The sequence below is a fragment of the Anopheles stephensi genome, chromosome 2 (genome assembly GCF_013141755.1).
Source record: "Anopheles stephensi strain Indian chromosome 2, UCI_ANSTEP_V1.0, whole genome shotgun sequence".
Taxonomy (NCBI): domain Eukaryota; kingdom Metazoa; phylum Arthropoda; class Insecta; order Diptera; family Culicidae; genus Anopheles; species Anopheles stephensi.
Window position 1 is genome coordinate 789,437 of NC_050202.1, and position 20,076 is coordinate 809,512.

The 20,076-nt window shown below is 48.6% G+C and overlaps 4 protein-coding genes across 8 annotated transcripts; all 4 read left to right on the forward strand.

Annotated features, from left to right (window-relative positions):
* Positions 1 to 5: 5 nt before the first annotated feature.
* Positions 6 to 4,771, forward strand: LOC118507158 (ubiquitin-protein ligase E3A). The gene is made up of 6 exons (XM_036045208.1): positions 6 to 470; positions 784 to 1,368; positions 1,604 to 2,540; positions 2,610 to 3,557; positions 3,640 to 4,105; positions 4,193 to 4,771. The coding sequence occupies exons 1-6, from the start codon at positions 427 to 429 to the stop codon at positions 4,387 to 4,389; spliced, it is 3,177 nt and encodes a 1,058-aa protein (XP_035901101.1). The 5' UTR covers positions 6 to 426; the 3' UTR covers positions 4,390 to 4,771.
* LOC118507159 lies at positions 4,771 to 10,388 on the forward strand. Of its 3 annotated transcripts, none has more exons than XM_036045209.1 (6): positions 4,771 to 5,986; positions 6,514 to 6,827; positions 7,674 to 7,732; positions 7,800 to 7,968; positions 8,033 to 9,980; positions 10,053 to 10,388. In XM_036045209.1, exons 1-6 carry the CDS (start codon positions 5,706 to 5,708, stop codon positions 10,183 to 10,185), a joined length of 2,904 nt encoding a protein of 967 aa, XP_035901102.1. In that variant the 5' UTR covers positions 4,771 to 5,705; the 3' UTR covers positions 10,186 to 10,388. The 3 variants fall into 3 exon arrangements, with proteins under 3 accessions (XP_035901102.1, XP_035901103.1, XP_035901104.1); XM_036045210.1 differs by having other exon boundaries at positions 7,845 to 7,968; XM_036045211.1 differs by having other exon boundaries at positions 8,033 to 9,939; positions 10,053 to 10,204.
* A 94-nt stretch (positions 10,389 to 10,482) lies between these two features.
* On the forward strand, positions 10,483 to 12,427 carry LOC118507172 (regulator of microtubule dynamics protein 1-like). Its single transcript, XM_036045241.1, has 3 exons — positions 10,483 to 11,001; positions 11,134 to 11,334; positions 11,405 to 12,427. Exons 1-3 carry the CDS (start codon positions 10,852 to 10,854, stop codon positions 11,999 to 12,001), a joined length of 948 nt encoding a protein of 315 aa, XP_035901134.1. The 5' UTR covers positions 10,483 to 10,851; the 3' UTR covers positions 12,002 to 12,427.
* A 125-nt stretch (positions 12,428 to 12,552) lies between these two features.
* Positions 12,553 to 19,727, forward strand: LOC118507160 (serine-rich adhesin for platelets). 3 transcript variants are annotated; one of them, XM_036045212.1, is made up of 5 exons: positions 12,553 to 12,702; positions 14,390 to 15,763; positions 16,986 to 17,110; positions 17,191 to 17,524; positions 17,607 to 19,727. In XM_036045212.1, the coding sequence occupies exons 2-5, from the start codon at positions 14,935 to 14,937 to the stop codon at positions 19,097 to 19,099; spliced, it is 2,781 nt and encodes a 926-aa protein (XP_035901105.1). In that variant the 5' UTR covers positions 12,553 to 12,702; positions 14,390 to 14,934; the 3' UTR covers positions 19,100 to 19,727. The 3 variants fall into 3 exon arrangements, with proteins under 3 accessions (XP_035901105.1, XP_035901107.1, XP_035901106.1); XM_036045214.1 differs by having other exon boundaries at positions 12,553 to 12,623; XM_036045213.1 differs by having other exon boundaries at positions 12,555 to 12,778.
* Positions 19,728 to 20,076: the final 349 nt, after the last annotated feature.

Genomic DNA, 20,076 nt, shown 5'->3' on the forward strand with positions numbered 1-20,076 from the left:
AATTAATTTGTTCCTTTTTTACGGTGATTTGTTCTAACACGATCCCATAGTGCACTGCTGTCAAACTGCAATGAAATCAGTTTCGGAGTTGACGGCTCTTTTCGTAAACCAAATAGTTTCCCATTCGAAAAGGACTGAACAATAATAAGGACGCACTTGGATTCTGATTTGGTGACTGCTGGCCGCCGATTTGTATGTATTCCCGGTGCCACACATATCAAGGAGTTGGGTGAAAGTTGCCATTGTGTTTGGTTGATGCGAATAGAACAAAGAACACGCTTTTCCCGAACGGTTTGGTGCATCATCATAGGCCGTCTCTTCTGGTGCATGCAGTGCAAGGATTCTTGCGTTATCGTAGGTTCGCTGAACATCCTCCGAACGACACCCAGCGCGGGTAGCTGAGAATATTGGGTTCCGGTCAGTTCTATGAACTCGGCACACGAACAAAACGCATCGGATGACGATTCCAGGTAGGAGGGGAGGGAGGCCAAGATAATCAAAACAAACCCAGCCAACATTGCACCGCATCGGTCGATTGCTTTAGTTTTTTGTTGCTGCTCTGCAGATTTTGATAGAATTTATTAGCGATAAGAGAGCGTAAATCGTCCACTCACTCTGTGACTGTCGGAAAACCAACGCAAAGAAAGGAATAGGGCAAACCTTCGCGTGAAGGTTATTCTTTGTTTTTCAGATATTGTAATGTTGTTGTTTAGCAGAAGATGAACTGCAAAACGATTGTGGCGTTTTACTGAGAAGGTACTGTGCTTACCGACTTCGTTACAGACTCGATGAAGAATCGTCATCATCATCCGGAAGTCGCTCAGGCGGGAAGGATGAAAGTCAGGCTAAAAAAGCCACCAAACAACCCAACCATTCGCTACCGTCCTCTTCCTCCTCTCACGCCCACTCCCCGCCTGTGTCCTCATCCGTTCGTTCCCAGACGACACCTCGAACTGGGTCGGGATTGACGAGCGAAGAGCAGGCAGCAAAGCGAGATTCAGTGAAAAAGCTCATCGAACGATATTTCTACCAGCTGATGCAAGGCTGTGGCAATACGAAGTGTTGCAACAAAAACTGTGCCTCAAGTGGAAAGGTTGGCCGACTAACACCGAACGCAGCCGCTGCCCGGGCGATTCAACTGTACTCGCAGGAAGCAGATATGTGCTACGATACGCAGCCCACAAACGTAACCGAAACGGATAATCAAAATAATGCGGCCAGCAGCAGCGCTTTCCCGTTTCATTCGCCTATCGCTCAAGGGACGAACGAGTCCCGGTGCTCAACTGGAAAACAATCGAATGCACACCACCGGCAGGAGAAATGTAAAGAGAGCAAAGCTAGCAAAGAAATGGATGCGGCGTATGACAAGTAAGTTTACTTTCCTGACTTTGCTTGTCGGCTGCATTAAAGCTTCAGATTTTCACACAACCTTTCCACTCAAACAAATCTCTTCACGCACCTTCCATTCAACTAGCTAACGGAAACGGGGATTTTTCTTATGAACGTTGAACGCAAAGTGCGTAAGGAAATTTGCTGGTGAAGTCATATAAATTAATCAATGTTGCGCTGTTTATTCATACCCACTTTCTTTGTCTTCCAACAGCTCTGCCTTTGACATAGACTCAATAGACGAGGAAGACAGTAGGGCGAAATCAACGGAAACCATGGTTCCCAGCAATACTACTGCCAGAAAGCAGACGGATGAACTGGTTCCAGTGTGTAGCGCGAAAAATAGCAACGTTAGTTTTAGCAGCAGCAGTGGCAAATTTAAACCCGAGACTGAGGACGAAGTTCCTTATCTGGATGAGCGCAAGATACAGGAGTTGAGTGAACGATGCGTTCTGCAAGGCTCGCACGCACCACTGATACATGCGCTGAAAACTGTGTTTTCCTCACCTCGTAGCCTAGCGGCCAGTTTTCAGTTTTGTCCGGCCTCGTCCAGCATTGAAAAGATGCTGGCCCGGGCTCCGGCTGGCGATTTGCGAAATATCAAAAAGGAAGACCTGCGATCGCTTGAGGGCGATCTGGACAAGGACGAAGACAGCAAAGCCCCAACGAAACCAGTTCCGGACGTGCCCGACCCGGCGCACACTACGGTGGACGTAGAATCGCTTCGGCGGGCGCTGAAAACACTTCACGCTGCCCGTCCGGACGTTTTCGGTCCGATTAACGAAGCGCTAGAGCTGCTCGGTGCGTCTATTTTGCATGAGCTGAGTCTAGGGCTTACCAGCAACGATGAACTGGAAGCGTTTGTGACGGTATTTGTGATTGCTTTTGAGACCCTGCTTGTCGGATCGGCCGACTGTTTGGAAGGATCGTTCCCACGCGTTTGCGCTGCTGTAATTCGTTTGCCGGTGTGGGCGCAGTGTCGATTGGTGCGCATCTGGGCAGAACACTGTAAGGAAAGCATCCATCCGTTGGTAATTCTTCTGCAGCAGCTGCTAACCGTTGATACGCTCATGATGACCTACGACGCATCTTACGAATCGATGCGGATAAATGATAACGAAACGATCTGCAATGCGACCATGGTCTTGAAGGTGAGTTTATAATGCGTTGAAGCTGCTCAAATTCTAACAACCTTTCGAACACCTTCGAACAACCTACAGCTTGTGTACTACGCGAACATTTTGGCTGGCGAACTAGAGCCGAAACACTACCGTGAGCTAGACGTGCGGGACAAGTCACTACCGAATTACACGTACCTTTCGCTCATCCCGGAAGAGGACGACTTCCCGATGATTGAAACGGACGCCGCGCAGTCACGTCAACGCTGGCCGGCCGATCCTTTGGCAGCGGAGCTGGATGTGAATCCACTCGATTGCCGAAAACCGCTGGTGCCATACGAGGAGTTCTACAACGAGAACCTTTGCGATGCCATGGAAGTTGAGTTCGATTATATGGCCTACAAGCATCCATATCAGCATCGGTCGGTGACAGAGAACGGTGGAACCTCAGCAGTCGGAACGGAAGGAACGAAATTTTTTAGCTTCATCAACTATCCCTTTGTCATGACGCCTACGACGAAAACGCTTGCCCTCTACTTCGATTCGCGCATTCGCATGTTTTCCGAGCGCCGACTCAGCATCCTGCAACGCCAGCGGCAGCTAAACCAGCTCCGTAATACCAGCGACCTGCAGACGGCGAATCCGTACCTCAATCTCAAGATTCGTCGCGACCATATCATTGAAGATGCGCTGGTTGAGCTGGAAATCATTGCCATGTCGAACCCGAAGGATCTCAAAAAGCAGCTGGTGGTGGAGTTTACGGGCGAGCAGGGCATCGATGAGGGTGGGGTATCGAAAGAGTTCTTCCAGCTCATCATCGAAGAGATCTTCAATCCCGACTTTGGAATGTTTATGACGAACGAAGACTCCAACACGGTGTGGTTTAATCCGGTTTCGTTTGAAAATGAAGCCCAATTCACGCTGATAGGCATTGTGCTCGGGTTGGCCATCTACAACAACATCATCCTCGCGGTGAACTTTCCCATGGTGGTGTACCGGAAGCTGATGGGAATGAAGGGATCGTTTCTCGACCTGAAAGATCAAAATCCGGTAGGTTGGATTGTAATTGTTTGTGGAGAAAAACTGTCTAAGCTCGCAGTGCTATGTTGTTCTCTCTGCCCCTGTCCCCTAGGTGCTCTTCAATAGCCTAAAGTCTTTGCTGGAGCATACGGAAAACGACATGGAGGAGGTGTTTATGCAAACGTTCAAGATCGCCTATCGGGATGTATTCGGCACGATACTGGAGTACGAACTGAAACCGGATGGGGACAAAATCTTCGTCACCCAGGACAACAAGCAAGAGTTTGTGGAGCTGTACAGTGACTTCATGCTGAACAAAAGCATCGAGAAGCAATTTAACGCGTTCAGCAGTGGCTTTCAGATGGTGACAGGTGAAAGCCTTCTGCATCTGCTGTTTCGCCCCGAGGAATTGGAGCTGATCGTGTGCGGAAGCAAGAATTTTGATTTCAACGAGCTCGAGGTGTCGACCGAGTATCAGGGAGGGTTCGAGAGCGACTCAAGCACGATCAAGGACTTTTGGTCGATCGTGCACGGGTTGTCAATGGAGATGAAGCGAAAGTTGCTACAATTCACTACAGGTAAGTGTAGCAAAGCATCATAGGAAAGGAAGTGTGTGTGTGTGTGTGAATTTGACGACAACTTTTATGCTTTTCTTTGTGCGACAGGTTCGGATCGCGTTCCCGTCGGTGGTCTAAGCCGGTTGAAGCTGGTAATAGCGCGCAACGGTCCCGACAGCGATCGATTGCCGACGAGTCACACCTGCTTCAACGTGCTGTTACTTCCCGAGTACAGTTCGAAGGAGAAGCTGGAGGAACGATTGCTCAAAGCAATTAATTATTCAAAAGGATTCGGTATGTTGTAGAAGGCTGATATACAGGTTGCTTCAGGACTGTTTCGAGCACGCTGCCTGCAACACAAACACACTACATATGTCATAGCTCGTCAAACCATACAAACATAGCAACCACGGAAAAGCGCGAAAGACCAATTGCCATGAGAGAGCAGCATGACCATGGAGGAGTACCAAAAGCCCTACATTTATTTTAGTACCCCCGAAGAGATTATTCGTGCTGTTGTTTTCTTTTGTCAGTTGTATTTCGATTCACACATTGTTTTTTTTTTGTTTATTCGGTTGTTCTTAAACGATGTGGTTTGCAATCCAGAAATGTTTTTCGTTGTGTTTTCGATGCTAATGAATTTAAATTAACAAAAAATGCGAAGAAATAAAGTGAGTTCTTCAAGAAGCTTAAGCGTACGATGTTTAATCAAGCGCCTCCGAACACGAGGGGATAGTAAATTAAGGACAGCTCAACAGTTAAACACCAGCGGAAGTGATGAGTAAATTGGAGCAGTAGTAGTTTTGTAGTTCCCTACCCCGAGGTCCGATGCGCAGCAATATCGGTTCGATCATTATCACCATAAACCGAGCCCATCTTTCCGGCAGCGCCGAAAGAAGGATTCTCATGGTTGAATTATGTGTTCGTGAGAGCTGTTGAAACTTGCTCGTTCGTTCGCGGTCCCTACCCGAGTGCAAGTGGTGCAGAAGTTCCACGCTAACGCGGCTAAGCGTCGTCTTTGCGTGTTTCGTATGGCAGCGAAGTGGCAAACATAATTTATGCACCTGCTTGGAGGCGCGTCCTCTGATGGGTTGGCCAGGTCCCCAAAACAGAACCAAACCACACGAGGGGAAAGTTACGGCGATAAACTTCAGTGCGATGTTTGTTTTATTGTTTCTTTGCTAGAATTTTTATTATTTCCCAGGGATTTGTCCCTTATTGTACAGTAAGTTTTGTGTACACCATGTGTGTACGTACACTTCAGGGAGGTTTCGACAGTGCCAGGTAAAGTTGGAGCAAGTCAGCGACATTTACCGTGTGTTTCAAATTCAAACGGTTTCGTTTGGTACAGAAAATGTAGGCCACATTCCACCTTGCTTCGTGTGCAAAAGGACCCCGTCGTGTAACAAGTTTGTGGCCACGTGCATCTCTCTACGATGGCGTCGACCGCCGAGCAAGGAATGCGGAAACGAAGAATGTTTAACGATGTTCGCGTGTCGGTTACTGACGCGCTGATTCGATTCTAAGGGGAAACGGACCAACCAACCTTTCCGAGTCTTTGCGCGTCAGTCGTCAGCCGACGTCGGTAGGACACGCGTCACGACCGGTCCGGTGCTGCTAAATGCTCACCGATCCGGTAGTGGTCTCAACGATGGTATCCAATCACCTGTTCTACGTTAGTCGGGCCGACATATTTTCCGTGTATCCGGAGATACTGCGCGAGATACTCGTGCTCGAGGAGCTTCTATTTCGCACGAAATCGATCACAGCATTCGGCCATACGATCACGGCAAGCGATCGAGTACCGCTGCAACTGCCCAGTGAGTTCGAGTGGCAGCTCAAGCAGTACTTCCGGTTATTGGAGCAACAGAAGAAGATCAACGCTGCCACGGAGCAAGGAATGTGAGTTTGGCAAGGGTGTAGTCGAAGTGGTGCGATACTAACAACAAGATCGGGAAAATAGTGCGATAGTTCAAGGGCAACCCGTTACAAGGAATGCCAGAGAATCGGAATGCGGGAAAAAATTGTGCCGCTGTGGTGGAACAGCAAACGGAATTGGCTCCGAATTCTATATGCACGCGACATAACACTGCACAAGGCGTGTTACTGCCATTCGGCGACCCGGTTCCTTTTTTGCGGTTCGTCAAATAAGTAAGCGTCGTTTTGCATGCGCACCCCGGGTGGGTTTGATTGATTCTTTAGAAAACGTTTTCCCGCCCTGGAACTCCTCCTCCCGTGGGAACAGTCGCATTGCGGGTGCGGAAACTGGCTAGTATATTCAGGTCAAATGGAATCCGGGGGGGGGGGGGGGGGGGGGTTGGCTCAACTGTCACGATTCACACTCACACCTTCCCACCCGTACGCACGCACGGTAATTGCCTTTCAGAAACTATAAGTACTTCATTTTTCAACTCGTCCCGTCCCGCTAGCCAGCTGAAGAGCTCCCTGGAGAAGGTCGACCACACCTACTGGGAGGTGAAGGCCAAATCCATCGATGAGGTCGTATCGCCGATGACTTCGCCCGCTTCGGGCGACTCTTCCACGCCTTCGTTCCGCCGACGGCGACGACTCTGCATCCTGGACAACCCCATCGACTTCTGCGACATTGCCGCATACAACCAGTGGCGCTTGGAGGATATCGTAAGGGCGGGCAAGTTGCTGCACAAGCCTCCACTTCCGGTGCAGTTTGACGATGAGTACGAGATGCGGAAGGTGTATTCCATGATTTACGACGTCTACCGCTGTAGGTATCTGAGCTACAGTTAGCCAAGCATTGGCATAGAGCTAGAGCCCAAAAATCCGCAATCTGATATTGATTCCGAGTTGAAGCGGAACTAAAGTCTGCTACCCCGTGCTGATGGTGCTTACTTGTTGCAGCAGAGGCAGAGACAGTCGAAGCGTCTAAAGATCCTGCGATAAGACGGTGTGAAGCGAAATGACATAAGAACGCGAATTCCGTGCGATTTTTAGCTTTTCCTCCTGTCTGCACAAGCAAGAGGGGTTCGCTTGCGTACCCGTAAACCAGCTGCTAAACACCTTTCCGTCTTAGCTGGAACCAAAACTCATCAACAATTCTCATTCTTTACATCAGCACCTCGTAGCAGCGTCTATAAAGATGTCACGTAAATGGAGCTTTGGATACTGTGCGTTACGGTTTGCATGTTGAAGTTTTTTGTTTGGAAAAGTAATTTCCATTGCCGCGACGGCCACGAGCCACGAGCCACGAGCCGGAACGACCCATCTCGTGCCTGAGCTCAATTCCGTTATCATATTTGCACCGTTTCGCGTTTTTATGGGCCAGTGTTTTCGAACGAATGGCCCGAGTGCTGTGCTCCGTTCTTGCTATCTGCATTGCCATGACCTAAGCAAACCTAAGAAGTTGCCGTTCAGCGCCGAAATCAATCGAATGGTATGCATGATTGAGGGCAGTTATCGAAAGGGAATAGGCAAATGTGACATAAACTTGATAGCCGGTAGCTCCGTATCGTTTGGTGGGGGACGGAATCCTAGTTGGGTTCAATTTAAATACGACACAAGAGTTGCAAGTCAGTACAGGTTTTCCCTATTCCAACGTTCCCACCTTTCACAGTCAAGCTGGTTCTTCAACAGGCACTGAAAAACATTGGCTTCTACGAAAGCTACCCGATGGTAAGTGGCCATAAAATGCGCTAGCGACATAAATCGTAGCATTGATCTTTCGTGTCTACTTTCCAAGGTTGGCATTATATGTTGGCTTCCCCTTTTTCCCTCATTCCCCCAGCTGGCCCACGAAACCACGCGCGTTTGGCTACTGCTTTACGACATGTACTTGCGGAAGTTTGTGAAGCGCGAGCCGGACACGGTGCCCCAGAAGGATCAACTGTTTCACGAGGCACATTTGCTGGGTATTGAACGGTCATAACTGCGATTGTACAACGTACCTGACGCAATTTGGTTTTCTTGTTACAGAAATTGAGCGCTGTCTCGAGTTGAACAGCGTCAAGATTGCTGCCGCTCTCACGCGCATCCGGATCCAGAACAGTGCCTACAACATGCAGTGCTTGTTACCGCTTCATCTGCAAGACAACAAGGTAGCGATCGTCGTGTCGAATCCCATCATCACCGGCTGGATCAACACGTTTCGCATCCGAACGAAACAGGAAGCGAACGAAGCCCTACAGCAACTCGGATTCGAACTAATCGAACCACCCGCGCCGGCCAGCTTTCAAAGTCTGCTCAATCTGTTCAGCCCACGTGACCGAACCGGATACGTGCCAATCACGATGAATCGCTACAAGTGGGACCGACTGTGTCCTCAGGTGCTTTACATCTACCCAGAAGATCGCTCCGCTTTTGTGCAATCGCCTATCTTTATCGACCATCAGTTCATCATACAGGATCGGTCATTTACCGTCGGTCCAGCCATCTTCTCGAATTTGCTGGACTACTTCGAGGTGCAGGGCGATGTGCTTCAGACACACATCGCTTCACCGCGCTCAACCGCCTATCTGGCCTCCCTGCTGGCAAACTGTAACCGTGTACGTAATTTTGTTGCTTTCGGGTGTGGCAGCAAGCTGGACGAATATCGCGAGTATATGGCCGAGCTTGGGGTGACCAATGTGAAGCTGTTTGCCGAACCATTCTCCGACCTGCCGCACGGTTCGCCGGTAGTCGATAAGGTGGTGGGCATCCTGGCAAACCCACCCAGCTCGTACAGTGCCGTCAGCGATCCGATCGATTTGATCTGCAGCCGGGGTGGCGATCTGTCGATGCTGGAGATGCTGTCCGAGTCGGAGATGACGGACGACAGTCGCCGAAGGGTATCGAAGTTGCTCGAAAAGCAACGAGAAACCCTGAAGCTGGCCATGTCCCGGCCGCAGGTTCAGTTCATACTCTACCAAACGCACTCGATCGTGGAGACAGAGAACGACACAATGGTCCAGAGGGCGGTCGAGTACACCAACCAGAAGGCGTTCGAGGTGCATTACAAAGCGATGAAGGAACGGGAGATGGCCGCGCTTGCCGAGGCGGCAGGTAATACGCTGGTGAACCGATTGCTCGGAAGACAGGAAGCTGCTGCACGGGCAAAACATGCCGAACCATCCGACGGAGACCGGGATGGTGCGGATGGAGGGGTGGACGGTGCGAGTACACGGAAGAACTCCGAGGAAGAGGTAAATGTTCCACCGACGGACCAGTTCGAGGTGGTCGAACTGCCCGACTTTTGTCCCCAAAAGGATGGCTGCCTGGATTTCACGGAGTGCGGAGTGTTTCTTTCGCTCATTAAACGCAAAGAAGTCATCAGGCTGGATTCGAAGTATCTCATCAAGATTGCGGAACTACGAGGCATTTTCGGTGACGCTAACAACGAGCCGCGCTTCAACGTGAAGGTCACGAAGCGGGCGGACCGCAAATCGGAAGAACAGGATGCGCATGATCTGCAGAATCGCAAGAAGCGACTGAAACGCCGTGGTAGCAACATGGATTCCTTGATCACGCGCCTCAACACGCCAACGCAGGCCTCCCTGAAGCGTGCACACCATCATCGGATGTCGTCAGTTGAGCATAAGTTCATGTTCTTCGATGCCTACCGCGAATGGTGTCCAAAGTATGCGAACAGAAGCGAAAACAATCTCAGCGTGCTGTCCGACGATCGGTCGTCTACGAGCTCGATCGTTCGTGCGCGCGTCTGGTGGAAGACGACCATTCACTACGTGATGCAAAAGCTTCGGCTTGCCCGGTTGGAAGGAGCGGGTGAAGGCGCGGAGTTTCCTCCGCTACTGCTGCGCCGCTATCCGATCGGATCTCGACATGGAGAAGAAGGAACGAAACGGTTTCGCTGGAGTCACCAAAACCGCATACCGTACCCACTGCCGGTACGTATACTCGAATTCCGACAGTACAACTCCGAAAACAGGTACCAGAAGTTTACGTTGCATCGTCTCTTATGAAGGATGAAGATTAACATTTCACAATTTTCCTTTTGCAGCTTGTTGCACAAAACGGCTGATCCGGAAAAGGACTGCCCCAGTAGACCGATGCGATTAAGTCGGCAGAACGCACTCACCACAAATTGTGCCGCAGGCACCCGTGTTCGGTTGAGATCCTCTCAGTCATGCTAAGATTGTTGCCCGCATCATATCCGAGAGACAATCAATCGAAAGTATCCCTGTTCGGCAACATCGAATAACCAAAGCAAAGCAATCATCAAGTAAAATAAATCCATCAATCCACCTTTGTTAGTTTAAACAGTAAATAAGTTTTGGGAAATAATTCAGCAAGCTTACAAAGAAAGGTTAGTGTGCTGAGCTGTATCGCGTGCAACGGATTTTTTGAATAACAACCCCTTATGTTTCGCCCCATTTTCGCCCTATTTTAGCCCTAGCAAGTGTGTACGCTCGTGTACACGGTGCTTCAGCGTAGAGGGAATGTTGTTTGTTATGTTTTCGTGTACGTGTGGAAGAAACAGGGCATGGTGCGAACAGGAGAGGTGATACTAGAGCAGGAAGGTGCCTATTTATGTTTATCCGAGACTTTGACCGTTATCAGCCTTTAGTTGAAAATCACTCACTGATCCCAACCCAATATCGTCCGCCCGATATCGAACAGTGCGTGTAGTTTGTAGCCAACTTACGCAACGAAGAGAAGCCAGTCGAGTCCGAAAGTCAGTGCCTTATGCCGTGCCTTTGCTAGTTGGTTGTAATTCGTTGCAAACAGCTGTTTCTGTCATTGTTGTTGGTGTCGCTGGAGGGTTCAAAGTGTCAGGCGCAGCATTGCTATCGCAGAGCATGAATGTACGAGGTGGTGGCATCATCATTATTCAACGGTACGGCCGATTACTAATCAACGCGCTTCGTATCACAAAAGACGTGGTGATCGGACGCACCAATCCGACGTTCGCAAGACGACTGCTGCTAGCTGCTGGCAGTAAACAAAAGGTATTCTTTCGCCCTTGTTTGCGCATTCTTCGATGGTAGTGTTTTGTCTTTAGATCTATTTATAAAGTGAAAGAAATCTGCTGTCCAGCATCACAAACTATCGAGCGGCCCTAATCAGTTGTTGCTCTGCAGTTTACAGTTCCGGTGCGCCCACTGCTATTCGTGACGTCCTATTCGTTGTTTTCGTCCAAGGAAAAAAAGAAAGAATCTCCCGAGACCACCAAAATGGCAGACGAAGGTGTAAAATCGCTCAGCGAGACCATCCAGCACGCAGACCAACTGTTCGACGAGAACAATTTCCAGGAGGCATACGATCTGCTGCAAAAGTACCCGGTAAGAGTGTGTGACGGTCAATTGGATGATTGGATGCCACGCTAACACGCTGCTTCGTTTTTTTTTTCAGGCACAAGAAACGTACGATATTAAGTGGCGACTTGCCAGAGTGACGTTTTCACTTTCGAAGCCACAGCCCAGTCCCCGCAAGGAAGAGCTGGTGCGCGAAGCTTTCCGTTACGCGGAGGAAGCCCTTAAGCTGAACGACGGCGATTTTGCCTCCCATAAATGGTACTCCATTCTACTGGATGCCAAAAGCAGTCTGGACGGTATTAAGGAGCGCGTAACGCAGCTGGAAACGGTCAAGCAGCATATGCAGCGAGCGGTGGAGCTGAACCCGAACGATCCTACCAGCTGGTACATCTTGGGCCATTTCTACTACGGGCTTGCCGATCTTCCCTGGTACCAGCGCAAGATTGTTTCGACCATTTTCGCGACACCACCGACAGGAACGTATGAACAAGCGCTTGAATGCTTCGAAAAGGCCGAATCGACCCAGCCCAACTTTTACTCGATGAATCATCTGATGCTGGCCAAAACGTACCAGGCTCTAAAGCAGGCGGAAAAGGCGAAAGAATTCATGACTCTGGCTGCCAACGTGGCCGTGCTGAACGAGGACGACAAACAGTGCAAGGAAGAGGCAACGAAATTGCTGAAGAAAATGTAATCCAGCAGATGATAGCCGCAGCTTTTGTTAGTATGCGGGATCACCCGCACGGTCGAGGGAAAATGGTTTCAATTTTAAACGTTTTGTTTGTGCATCACGATTTTTCACTGCTTTCCGGAATATTTGCATCGTAAAAAATAATACAATAAAAGGCTCATTCCAGAACAAAAGAGGAACGATGATGTTGGTTCCGATTCACGGCGTGGAATTGCCTATTTAGTTCCTGTTTCATGCAGAACCTTGATTGCGATTATGAACAGCGATAAACGACGTACTAAAGTTTTGTGATACGAAAAAGGGCTTAGAGGGAATCATATTTAAACTATCGTTTGCGTATGGAATGTTATTAAAATGAATGAGCTGTTTCCTTATAGCTTACCACTTTTTGTTCAATATTTCTACGGCCAATAAAATCCAGCACGAAAATGCCAACGGTTAAAAATAAATTGAGCTTTGACCATCCATCAATATCCCACTGTGCGCACCAAAATATCCCAGCTGTCAAAATTGGGGGTAAAACTAAAATATCCCCGCGATTCCAAATGTCCCGTTTCGTGCGCTGCGTAAGAGAGTGTGCGCGCGTGTGTGTGCGACCGTGTGCGAGAATTATGGCTTCGGGCTGGTGAGCATCTTTGGTGGAACTTTTCACCCCGAAAACCGATCAAAAACGGTCCGAAAACATTGACAACGTGCAGTGCAAGGTAAATGCGACCAAAAGTGCATATTTTTCATCCGTTGTGCGTGTGCGGTGGGCGGAAAAGAGTGACCCAAAAATTGGTATGTGATGTTGGCTGCCGTAGCACTGCTGAAAGCCGCTATCGCTGCGTCGAAAGGGGGATGCTATGCATTCGACCACGAATGGCTTCCGACACTGTAAATGTCCAAACTTGGGCAAATGCTAAATGATGCCAGATGCAATTTTGCCCGGCATTAGATTTGAGAACGAAATTGTTTAAAAGGGTGCTTTGCGAGCCGCCTGTCTTCCGTGCGTGCATGCGACGTGTGCCTGTGTGTTGGTGTGCGTGCGCGCCCGCGCTCATTTGTTTGTGTATGTGTATGTGTACGCGTGTACGAGCGTTTAGTGTGTGACACGGTATATGTGTGTATGCGCACGCAAGAGGATCAAGTGTGTCCCATGCTAAATATGCTTTTCTTCACCTTTTATTTTACTTCTACAAAATTCTTCCAACGAAAGAATCCGTGTGGAGAAAACCGAACAAGCAGCGGCGACTATTGGGTTGAAAAGCATCAGCATCGGCGGGAAGTGAAAACCGCTTTCGGTGACGGAAATGGCCGAAAAGCGTTCTGGTACAGCGACCGATTTTAGGCGTTGTTACGTGTGCTTTACGTTGAAGTCAGCATTGGGTTAGATGTTCGAATCGAGCATACAAAAATGGAAGATTAATATCGGAGCAAAAAAAAAAAAGAGAAAAAGGGAACGGAAGAAAAAACTCTCCCAGCATGCCCTGCTGAAAGGCGTCGTCACCAGCGAGCGATCGTGGTGTAGCATGTATGCGTAAAGGAGTCGAATAGGAAGTGCACAGCAGTGGGTAGGTGGAAATGTGCCGCGAAGTAGGGCACCGTGCGCCGAGGAGTTGCGAAAGGGGTGCGGGAAACGGGCGGGAAAGTAAAGCAAAAGCGAATGAAAATAAGCGGCGCTGGCGGGTTAAGCAAAAGAGAGTGGGCAAATTATGAATAAGCGCTTCTGACCACGACCACGATGGTACGAGCGGGAAAGAACGAACGTGTGATCCAAGCAATCAAGGAGCAACATTATGTAGGAGAAGAAAAAAAAACCGCGTACGATAAAAGCAAAATACAAAAAAATCCATCCCAGCAAGCGAATGGTAGTTGAAATCGTGGTTGCTCCGCATACTCACGCTCACACCTGTGCAGTGTAATGGGGAGCACACGGCTAGGGAGAAAGGTGGCAAAAGAAGAGTAACAAGAGATAAAAGCAGCAGAAAACATGCGAGAGAAGCAACGCAAAAAGTCGCGGAAAAGCACACGGCATGATTTTGGTTTCCCGAGCGTTGTTGTTTATCGAATGGGGCAAGTGTTTTGCTGCAGGAACGCGTGTTTAGCATAAAGAGTTAGTTATGTTAGCACCAACAATGCTAGCACCCAACTCAACACACGCACACATAGTCATGCATGCATTATAGGGCATGCCGGGAAGATTAGGGCGTTTATTTGGAAAAACAATCTCAGGAACAGGATGTCGGAGGACTTTCCCAACCGTTCCTGTTAAATATGAGTTGTGTGAATGTAGTAGCAAATTGCTGTGCGCTTTGTGGTCATCTTCTGAAGTGTTTCCCATTTCCATTGCCGCGCAATCGGAACTACAGCAAACGTTTTATTTTTATCTTCTACGCTTTTTATTTTCAGATCATAAATCGTGCAAGTTTGTGAACAAACGTGAATATTATAGGCAGTGCAAAATCGGTGTGGGGCGCCCAACAGTTGTTGTTGTAGAATTTTGAAATCTGTGCCGGTTGACTGTAGAAGGTAGAAGAACCGAAGCTGTGTTTTCAATTGATGGTGGCTTATGGAACGTAAATAAGTGGTACGCCACAATACTGGTGCCGCGTGTCTGGAATGTAAAATTGGACGGAATTCATAAAAAGCTGTTTATTAGACGAAACACAGTTTCTTCCAATCGGAGGAAGTATCCTTCGGAAGGAAACTTACAGCTATTCACCGAGAAGCTGGGTTACAAAAAGAGTGTTGCTTTCTTATTCTAGTGTTACTTGCTCTAGTGCTTTGTAACATACAGTGGAACAGTTGAGCTGCGTGAGAAGCGATTTGAAGTAACCCTTCGTTAGCTCAGTTTAACGCTAGACACTGCGGGCGTTGTGTTTTACATATGTTGTTGGCAGACAAATATCACTAACATAAAGCAACGGGAACCATAAAATACAAGTGTTTGAGCAATGAGTGCCCCTGAAGACACCACTGCAACCGCACAACTTGCTTCCGATAACCATCACCAGCAGAATGTTGTGTCACCGTCAGCAGCCTCTTCATCCTCCTCCACATCCTCGTCTGTACCGGCAGTAGTAGCAGCAGGTGCAGTTACAGCATCAGCAACAGCAGCAGCCCCCGCCGCCGCATCATCACCACTCCCAACACCAACAAATGCCGGATCGTCCACAGTTACCACGCTGAGTGCAGCGATAACAGGGCCGGCAGCCACATCAGCAGCAGATTCAGCTGCCGGAAGCGGTAGTGCTGTTGTGCCAGCCACTGTTCCCGCCAATAACGGAAGCAATAACAGTCACGTCAAAGAAGGTGCTGCGGTTGCCAGTAACAGCGCTACACCGGACGAAAACAACGGGAGCAGTGCTCCTGCCGATGCTGCAGATGTGGCAAACAGCTGCGATTCCGATAAGGGACCAGCGACGACAGCGGCCACCACGTCCAGCCCGCCCCGACCCAATCAAGGAATATCTCCTGGTGTCGGTGTCACGTCGGATAGTCTGGCTTCGATAGAAGCGGGCTCAACCGGTGGCACTTCAACACCGATCGCGGGAGCATCCCCAGCATCTGTGTCAGGAGGAGAGATCACTGTAACGACGTTATGTGGTGTTTCATCGTTGGCTGGTAACATTAATGTCGGCTCAGCGGTTACAAATGGAGCAGGTGGTGGTGGTGCAAGTAATTCAAGCGTACCTGTATCAGTAGGTACCACGATCTCGGTTCGTGGGCGCGGCGATATAACCGACAAAAACTCGCTGGAATACCACTGCCGGATGCTGGAAGGTGAGAAGAACTATAGTCTCCTGTTGTTTGACGCATTGATTTCTTGTGCTTCTTCGTACTTAATTTTAATAATTCAGTGGTAACATTATCAGACTTGGAAGAATGGCAATGACCAATATCCAATTCCAATGAAAAGTGAATACAGGCGCCCATCTGTCTGGCTTCAGGGATCCAAAGAGTTTTCCATTCCCATTTTCCTAAAATATGATGTTGATCGTTGTCATACTAACGATCCTTGGTTGGTGGGCTTCATGGCTTTGACAGAAAAATGTCTAGCTGCCTGCTGCTAGGATTACTTTTCGATGTTTTTGTTCCAGGTGATAAAATCCGCTGTCGGAATCAAATTTGCTCGATGAAATGTCCGTTACAAACGATCAATTTTCAAAAGCGTTTTAATTTTTTTTTTTCATGCGGTCGGCTCCTTCCTCATCGGCTTTAAGTTACCCGGGAGTTTATGCTGAACAAAACAATAAATAAATACCAATAAAATCGGTCAATTGTGCCGCCGTTTTTGGTATCAGACACGGATCCCTGTTGTGGTATGGGGCGTCACTTGGGAGGGAACCAAAAAATCCCAACATGTGAGAAAAGATAGTAATTTTGCGCTGGCGCACAAATATTGTGATGTCGCTAGTGAATGCCGTTGGATGTGGCTGCTTGGTTGGTTGTATTTGTGTGCGTGCGTATTCTGCCGGTAATGCTACTACACCTCCAGTGTTGTGAATTGTTTGTTGGGTTGGTCCACAGCGGATGCATACAACCGTATATCTGGAAGGACTAACGTTTTGAGAGCGAGAGAGAAGATAAATTGAAAATCAAAACACAAATAATGATAAAAATAGTATAGAGTAATGCACTTTGAAAACATCATGTAGTCCAATGGTGAGGGCCAGTTCGTAAGGTGAGAAGGTGTTGTAAAAAACTGACACAACCACAATCCCTTAACGGTGAAAGGTTCAATGAACCTGTTCTAGCAACCGTCCGCTCTTTTTTTGTGTGGTCGTAAATTACGTAATACAAACATGGAGAGAACACGTGTATATATGCTCCTTTCCTCGAGGAATTAATGGTCCTGTTGCCTTAATTGTAATATCCCGTATGATGATGATTTTTACACAGCAATGCATTATCCTACGATTGGTGGTTAAATTAAACCACCGTCACTAGCTATTCTTCTATCACACGCTAAACCTTATTCGGCTTGCTGTTCCCTACCTTTCAGATGAGCTACAGTCCACGAAGGAATCCGAAGCAAAGATCAAACAACAGTACAGCGAGTCTCAGCGTCGGGAGCGCATCCTTGCACGCCGCGTTGCGGTTCAGGAGCAGGAAATGCGTGACTATGCGGTATAGTGAATGCTTAAACTTATTAATATAACCTTAATGCTAACACAATGTGTATGCAACGTTGCATTTTCCTTCTTCAGAAACAAATAGCGGAACTTAAGTCTGCCCAGGCACCGGGTCCGGCGGCATTGCGTTCGGCGTTGCTGGATCCTGCGGTTAATATACTCTTTCAGAAGCTTAAGGCGGAACTACAGGCGACCAAGGCGAAGCTGGAGGAAACACAGAACGAGCTGTCGGCGTGGAAATTCACGCCCGACTCGAACACCGGCAAACGGCTGATGGCCAAATGTCGATTGCTCTACCAGGAGAATGAAGAGTTGGGTAAAATGACTTCAAACGGTCGACTGGCGAAGCTTGAGAGTGAGTTGGCACTGCAGAAGAGCTATAATGAGGAGGTGAAAAAATCACAACTTGGTACGTATGCAGGTGGATAAGCTAAACTTGAGCAGCCGTCAGTACTAAGTGTCTCTTTAATTCTACCAAAATCCCATTACAGAGTTGGATGACTTTCTGCAAGAACTGGATGAAGATGTCGAGGGCATGCAGGGTACGATCGTGTTTCTACAACAGGAACTGAAACAGACGAAGGATTCGCGGGACGAAATGGAAAGGGAGCTCGTACAGCTACGCGCCTACATTGCCGCTAACCTGGGTCCCTTCTCCGGCAGCGCTAATAACCCAACCAGCGGTAGCACACCCACGGACGAGCGCAGTTCCTCGATGATGCTGATGATGGATGCGCAGGACAGCAGCAGTAACAGCAACAGCCATGGCCACGATGCCTACCATCATCCGGACGGTGGCGGTCCGGACAGCATTGGTGGTGGTGGCGGCGGCGGCAGCAGCAGAGTTGGTGATATGGGTGGTGGTGTTACCCCGATCTATCTAGTGAACGGTGGTGGCAGTGGCAGTGGCAGTGGTGGTAGCGGCAACTCCGACGCTGAAAGCAGACTGGTGAATAAAAGTTCAAGTAGTGGTGATGATCACGATATGATGGTGTACAGCAATCGGACGCACTGTGGTGGCGTAGTTACGAATAGCAATGAGTTACGAACTACACCGACAACTGGTAGCGGCGGATTGTCTGTCGCCGACAGCACCAACAGTCCCAGCACTGCTGCTGCTGCAGCAGTGAATGGTGGTTCGTCTGCAGCAGTCGGCAGCAGCAGCGGTGGTGACCCGTTAGTTAATGAACTGAAAGATCCGCTGTTGCCTCGTGTTGCTAGTAGTGATGGCAACGGCCGATCTAGTAGCGGTAATGCGGATAGCAAAAGTGGAGGTTGCGTTGCCGATGTCGACAACAGTGTGAATAGTACTAACAGTAGCCACAGCAACAGCAATGCTGCGCTGAAACCACATCCGCCGCAACAGAGACCGAGCAACAACGTTGGTCGGAATGGTGGACGAACAACAGTGGCCGCTAGGAAGCGCAATTACGATGAAACCGAGGTTGATTCGGCAGGGCTGCTGCAAACCGACGGTAGTGATGTTGTCAGTAGTGGTGCCGCTTACGGAAGCGACAGTGGTGTTGACGGTGGTGTGCTAGTGAAGGACGTTGGTGGTGTTAGTGCGACCGAAAGTAGTGCTAGTAGTGCTGGTGGTTTGGCAAACGGCAAGCTAACGCTGAACGTCGCCGACGGTTCTCACCTGGCGGAACAGCAACAACCGGACGTCGAACCGAACATCAACAAGCGCATGACACGATCGGGTAAGGGTAAAGCGACCATCGCCCCAGCAACTGCATCCGTTTTGTCCAGTTCCACCTCCACCTCCTCCCCATCCTCCTCTTCATCATCCGTCTCCGCTTCGAACGTGTTAATGACAAGTGCGGCAAAAAAGCTCCGAAGAGGTTCCATCGCTCCGGATGACGAAGTTGATCCGTTGAGTGATGCGCATCCTGCGCCACAGCAGCAGCAGCAGCAGCAGCAACAGCAGCAGACACAGCAACCACAGCAACAAACGATATCGTCGGCTAACGGTTCGAATTAGGCTCGAAAGTGTGTTTGTGTGTTTTTTGTTTTCGTGTTACACGCGAGAGACAGATGTCCATTGCTAGTGCGGGGTACGGTTCTGAAGTGAAAAGCAAGCGCAGCTCCTTGTGAAAAAAAAAACCGAGGTTTGTATAAAATGTTTGCACATTGGGCTGCGGAATGAATGTGGCGGTGTCTGGGCCTAGAGGCTCGTATACAATTTATATCAATTGTTGTAAGGAGGTACATGCAAAGTAGACAGAAACAGAGAACCCTGTTGCATCCATTAAGCACTACGAAATCGGAATCGCAGCCACTCATTACAAAGCCGCGAAATAATTGCTCCTGCTGAAATATATTAGCAAGAGCAATTGACGATCAATTCGCTCCGAGGAAGCTAGCAGTAGGACTGTGTATCGAGGGCCGGCGGGAGCACATAGTAGCAAGTAAAGTACATTTAAAACGTAAACAAACCGACAAAGTAATGCCGGAAAATAGAGAGACAAATAGGCGGATAGAGTGAGAGAGAGTATTGAGAAAATACAAACAATATTGTAGGGCAAAGTGGAAAACACAAAATACAAAACGAGAAAACAAGACAAAAATGCTGCTGAATAAAGAAATTAACTAAGTAACATAAGCTGTAATTACTTAACTCTCTCTCTCTCTCTCTCTCTCTCGCACACAAAAACACACATATGTTAATGATGCAAGTATGTGTTGTAAATTTGTGGGGCTATCATTTTTCCGATGTGTTGGATTCGCGATCATCTGGCGATCGATTCATGAAACATCCTTATTTTTTTGTCACAACTCGATGCATTAGTAAAAGGGTACAGCCAAAGGTTGAGAAAGGTAGATCGTCGTGCGGCTGGAATATACGCGAATTGTAGACCGATGGATTTGATATTAATCCTTACTTTGTGTCTTGTTGTACTTCGTTCGAGAGGAAGCAAGTGATTTCAAAACGCCGAAGAAATTACGGCGGTGGTTAAT